The following is a 5,897-nucleotide window of genomic DNA, read 5'->3' on the forward strand; positions in this document are numbered from 1 at the left end:
AAAGTCCCTTAGAGTGGCAGATGCTTTGTCCCTAAGTCATTAAATATATTCTTTTCTTTCTTTTGTATTCTTGTAAGAACATTGAAAAAGAGGAGCACTTTTTCAGGGGGGGTATATTAGAATATTAGAATTGAGTAAGCACTCATTCAGTTGTATTAGTTTGTTAAGTGCCCTAACAGTGTTACTCTTCTCCTATAAATAGGATTGAGTAAGCACTCATTAAATACAATTCAGAAATATCAATAACTAACAAAAAGAGTTAGTTACATTTTAGTTTTCTCTCTCTTTCATTCGGTTACAACTTCTTCTTCTCTTGCTCTTTTCATTTTTCTTATACTGTTTACAAACATCAGCAGCAAGTACAAGTATGGTTGGCTACCAATATCTTCCACCTAGATAGCACTCTATGGGAGCAATGTATAAGCCTATTGAATTATTATATGCAAACAGAAAGCCCATCCTCTATTGCAAAGTTTCACATCACAGTAAATACCAGAAGTAATCAACGATTAAATATATAGTGATTGAAAGATTTAGTATAATTTATGCATCAAAACAGTTAATACTTAACAAGATAAAGACAATGTCAATCAGTTCAATCCTTATGCTTAACTTTCCAAATTCTGGAGAGAAAGAATTCAAACTAATCCTTGACAAGATATCATCATATACATTCTTTTCTTTTTTAATATCTTTCTTTTAAATATACATTATTGTTCAAAAAGTTTCGTCCAGTCCTCTTTATACTAACAACATTTATATATAGATCGCATCCACTAAAAGCTCTAAATCAAACAAGCATCAAATTGAAGAGTTCACACATTGTCTTATAATATCTCATAAAACAATAACTCTAATGAGAAGTTTAAATTTTCCATTAAAAAAACAATCAATATACCACCTGCAGAAGCAACAGGATGGAAAGTCATAGACTAAGAATTATTCACTAAGCCATTGAGTAAGCAATGTGCATATAGAAGTATTACAGTATTACTTAGTTTGAACTCAACTTGATACTGGTGCAAAAACTAACACCTACCCTTTATAGACATCACCAAATGATCCCTGCCCGATAAGCTCCAATGAAGTGAATCTTGACCCTGCTGCCTCGGCTAGACCCGCTAAATCAGCCATTCTAAAGAGCAACTCTCAGAACCTCATAAACTGGCTAAAGTCATACACCTGAAACATCAAACAGAAGACACATGGTGAAATTCACACACATCCTGTTCCCTCGCATATTCTTCAAATCCCACAGTCCAAAACCAAGCCAAACTAATGCTATGTTTCAAAACAGCATTTGTAAGCAACAAATTAAGGAAAATAAATGAACTTTTACATAAGTGCACAAACACGTTTCTGCCAAGTCTCAATATCTGGTGAAAAAACTAAAAAAACAAAATTTATTTTGATGGCAAGTTTCTAAACAGCGTTTGCAAGAAAAAACTTAATCAAAATAAATAAACTTTTGCATGATAGCACAACCCCATTTCTGTGACAACTCAAATTCTGATGAAAATAACCAAATAATCAAAATTTAGTACAAAAAAAGTAATGAATAAATAAATTAACAAATAAAAAAGTTACAACGCAGTGAATTTGGACTCAAAGCAAAGCATAAGAGCTTGATTAATGTTAGGTACAAAAATAGACTACCGAACAAAATCGAATGCGGGGTAACACTGAAATTATGCAGTAAGGGAAAGCGAAAGGAAAATTGAAACGACAAGACGAGCGTCGTTTTAGTAAATTGAGAGAAACGTGAATCTGTGTGGTGTTTTGAAAGATTGAAACTCACTCGTGTGAATTGGATTCGGAAGTTTTGGGTTCGTGGCGGTTTAAGGCATAGATCTTCTTCTTCTTCGTTTTGGTGATTATTTTTGAACTTCTACTATGGATCGAAGATCAACTCTTTTGTTTCTAACTTTTTTTTCCATTTTATTTCACGTATATTTTTTTGGTTTCCACATGCTCGCACAACCCAGATAATCATGTCCAAGTCGGAATATGTATATATGTATGTGAGACTAAGGTCTCAATGAGTATTTTTCCTATCAACAAACTCAAACCGAGAACTTAATTAAAGGAAATCAAATATATAACACTTGATTAAACATCTATTGATTTATTTAAGGTATTTACGAACTCCTTATATTATATTCATCCCATAAAATATAGTTTAATATTAACAGATGTAATTAATATTGGATAATTATATACTACCAACTAAATAATGTTTTGGAAGTATAAATTTATCCTTTTTATCTATAAATATTTTCTTTTAACATATCATAAGGTTTTATTTTCACTAAAAATGAATAAATATTTTTTAATTTCTAGGAAATTATTTTTGAGTGATTAAAAATTACAATTACTAAATTAATATTGACAACTAGATCTACTATCATTTTTAAATGTCCTTTGAAGTTTAGAGTGAGTGAAAAATCAGTCAATTTATGGCTCACAAGATTTTCAAAAAGATAAAAAATCAATGTTTGGTTCATGTGAACAAAAATTATTGAACGAATAGTCATATATACAAAAAAAAAAATAGTTAATTACGTGAGAAATATATTGGTTTTCCTGGAAAAAAATAGTGGTTTGGAAATTAGTCTCCCCTTTATTTAATTAATCAATTTCAATGTAAGGGTGTGAGCCAAAGATTGAAATCACTTATCTCATTTTGATGTCTTTAATTTTATCCCACCCACTTATATCTAAATACGTGGTTTAAATATATTATTTTTATAAAATGAAATTAAAATGAAGTATTACTTTCTTATTTGTTGGAAAACAATGATTGGTCCAGGGTGAGAGATGTGAAAATTAAGGGATAGAGGATTCCGTTTCGTGAGTTAGAGCACATAATTTTATTGTGATCCTAAATGTTTACTAGATTACTAACAAGACACGTCTAATGGTGTAAAGTTTTGCTAGATCTCAAAAAGACCAAAATATCAAAAGTTCAATTCTTATGAGCGACACTTAATGATAGAAACAACGATCTAGCCTAAAAGGAATTATTTTATTACTTGTAATTTGATAAGACACCATCAGTAATACTAAAAAAATGTTTAAAATAAATTTGGCACATGAACTTATCATAAAAACCCGACTATATTCAAACATGTTCAGAACTAATTTGGATAGAACATTATAGGAGTAGAATCAGATTGACCATGGACGAAAGTGAAAAGTCTAAAATTATAAATGTCTCTTGCTACTTTTTGAAATGTCATGGATGTCTTATCCTTGTTTAAGAATGAATGTAATTTTCTAAGTTTATGCTATGGGTGGGTAAGATGTTCTATTCCTTCATTAGGTTTAGCTCACACTTAAGTGAATCCACACATTGTGAAATTTCATCTTATCTACATTTAATTTGAGTTCAAAAATTAGATTCCTAACAATATTTAGTAAGAGCAATGGGCAAGTGTTACTTTACTCAACTCGGTTGATGTTCACCATTGACTTTTATTTATATATATCATTCAATTAGGAAAAAAGTAATGATATCTTTTTAGATCAACTATGTATGTATGATGCATTGATTGTACCAACATAAATACTAATATAATTTCATCTTTTTAATAATATTTTTAAATTGATATTAATAGTTATTACGAGAAATTTGTGCAAATAATTTGTTGTCATATATATTATTGTTCATCGAAAAAAATATGTATATTATTTTATATGTGATTGATTCTCTACTCTTTTAACCATCAAAACATATATATAAATGATTCATAAAATATATGATTATATCACTTCACACATCAGATTATGTATTTATAAGAATAAGTAAAGTATGAGTTTAATTCAATTACCCAACCCAAACTCGTCATAATACTGGATACAAAATTAAGTCAATGTTAATATAAAGATAATTTTGAATGGATAGCTAATGTAAAGATAAAGAAGTATTAAACTAAAATTAAAGTATAATTCATAATCTATATTCCAAAAATATATATTTCAATAAATATATTGCAAAAGAGTAAGGATTTAAGTTTAAAATATAATTATTTTATATTTACTTTTAAGAAAAAGTACATCATAAAACAAAGTGGCATCTTAGGAGAATCCAAAATATAATTTCTGACTGTAAAAAAACATCATTATACATGTGAAAATTTACCAAAAATTTCAAATCAGTAATAATGACCCCAACGAGAAATCTGAGCTTAAAGAACAAGATCCAGAAATGTTGGAAAAAAACAAAAGAGTGAGTTCATCATGAACCAGCCGAACCATCGGCTATGATACCACTTGTTGGACCAGACTACGACCGGGGAGCCTTCAACTACCAGGGAGTTCCATTGTTACATGGGTATAGGAAGAATGAAGAGTCACAAGTGAGACACCGCATCTTGAACCAAAACCTTAAGGCATTAGTTCAATGTGTTTTTCCTTCTTATAAACTCTTTCACTCCTCCCCGCATATTCAATGTGAGACTCCACACTTGAATAAACCCAACATTGTATGCTGGGTGTCACACAACACACTCACTTTTTATAGTTTTTTTGTGTGTACTACTTAGGATATCATCTTTATCTTTTTGGGTAATGAATTAATCATTTTTGAGATTTGTGGTTGACGTTCATAACAAGTGTCGCTCCCAAAAATTGAAATTTTAATCTTGGACAACCAGTGAGACCTTATATCACTAAACCATAATCTTATTGGTTATTTTTATAGTTTTTTTTGTTAACTTATCTTGAATTTAATCTAAATAATAAAACATAAACTAAAAGATAATTGGGCTGGGCTCACAATTGAGGAGTAAACCCAACAAACTTTTCCTCCAACTCAAGAAGAGACATAAATTTAATCATAATTGTTTCTTAAAAAAGTACTACAAATTGGATGATGGTTGATGTGTATAAATCTTTACACTGATAGAATAGATATTAGACTTATTTATAAATATTGACTTGTTGTATAATATAGAAAGCATATCCATGGTCACATGAGTAGCTGTATTTAGAGCTTATTCAATGCTATGTAACATAAGATTGTACCAATAGCTTAGCATATTAACTATAATTACCATGGGAGCTTGATGGAAAAATATGTACCTTATATTTTTTATACTAACAAAGGTATACTTTTACATTTTCTGGTAAAAAATTAACCATTTTAAAATTCGTGACTATCCTCCCAATAAGTATAATACGTAGCTTATATGCTAAAGCAAGAAAAAGTCAAACACAAAAAATAAGGAAATGGGCTTTTAATGTGTGTTCTTGCACGCATTTTAACTTATCAAAACGTATAACTTTGCTAACGAAGAAAAATACAAGTTTACGATAAAAATTGACGACCATGTATTTATCGATGCACATAAATTTTGTAAGTGTATATATTCTCTTGATAACTAACATATGTAAAATTTATAAATTTAATGTGCCACGAGGACATTGGTTAAGGAAGTGAAAGAGGTAATTTTACTTTGAGTAATGATAACTAAGATATGTAAAAATCATGATTTATTTTATTCAACTAAAGAGTAAAGACCTATATTACCTATATCTATACTATATATAAAGCCAAAACTTGAAATAATTTTATTCATAGTGTAATTTTCATTTCCTATATTACCTTTAACATTATTTAATTTTTACAAAAAAACTATATAATCTTAAGTAACTACCACCAATACATTAATTAACCACATATATCACCTTAAATTAAACATTATCATAAACAAAAAATATATATATAAAAATTGAATATATAATATCATACAATATTCGCCGACAGACACGAAGTGCATGTACACACTAGTTAGTAATAAAGGTAAACATAGTTTTTTCCTCCAATGGAGATATAAGAAGGCGAGAATTATATATTCAAAACTCTACCCAGTTTATTAGTGGATTCAACAGAGTGA

General features: G+C 29.0%; 1 protein-coding gene across 5 annotated transcripts in view; it reads right to left on the reverse strand.

Moving 5' to 3' along the window:
• Nucleotides 1-1,927, reverse strand: part of LOC109334421 (serine/threonine-protein kinase 25-like) — a 21,289-nt gene extending 19,362 nt beyond the window's left edge. For 2 of the 5 annotated variants that reach the window (XM_019570191.1, XM_019570189.1), the window contains exons 1-2: nucleotides 1,799-1,927; nucleotides 1,040-1,182 (exon numbers count right to left, since the gene is read on the reverse strand). In XM_019570191.1, the coding sequence (XP_019425736.1) occupies nucleotides 1,040-1,134 (95 nt within the window). In that variant the 5' untranslated portion in view covers nucleotides 1,135-1,182; nucleotides 1,799-1,927. The other 3 variants (XM_019570192.1, XM_019570193.1, XM_019570190.1) reach the window with 3 other exon arrangements.

Source organism: Lupinus angustifolius, chromosome LG19 (assembly GCF_001865875.1).
Source record: "Lupinus angustifolius cultivar Tanjil chromosome LG19, LupAngTanjil_v1.0, whole genome shotgun sequence".
In the NCBI taxonomy this organism is placed as follows: domain Eukaryota; kingdom Viridiplantae; phylum Streptophyta; class Magnoliopsida; order Fabales; family Fabaceae; genus Lupinus; species Lupinus angustifolius.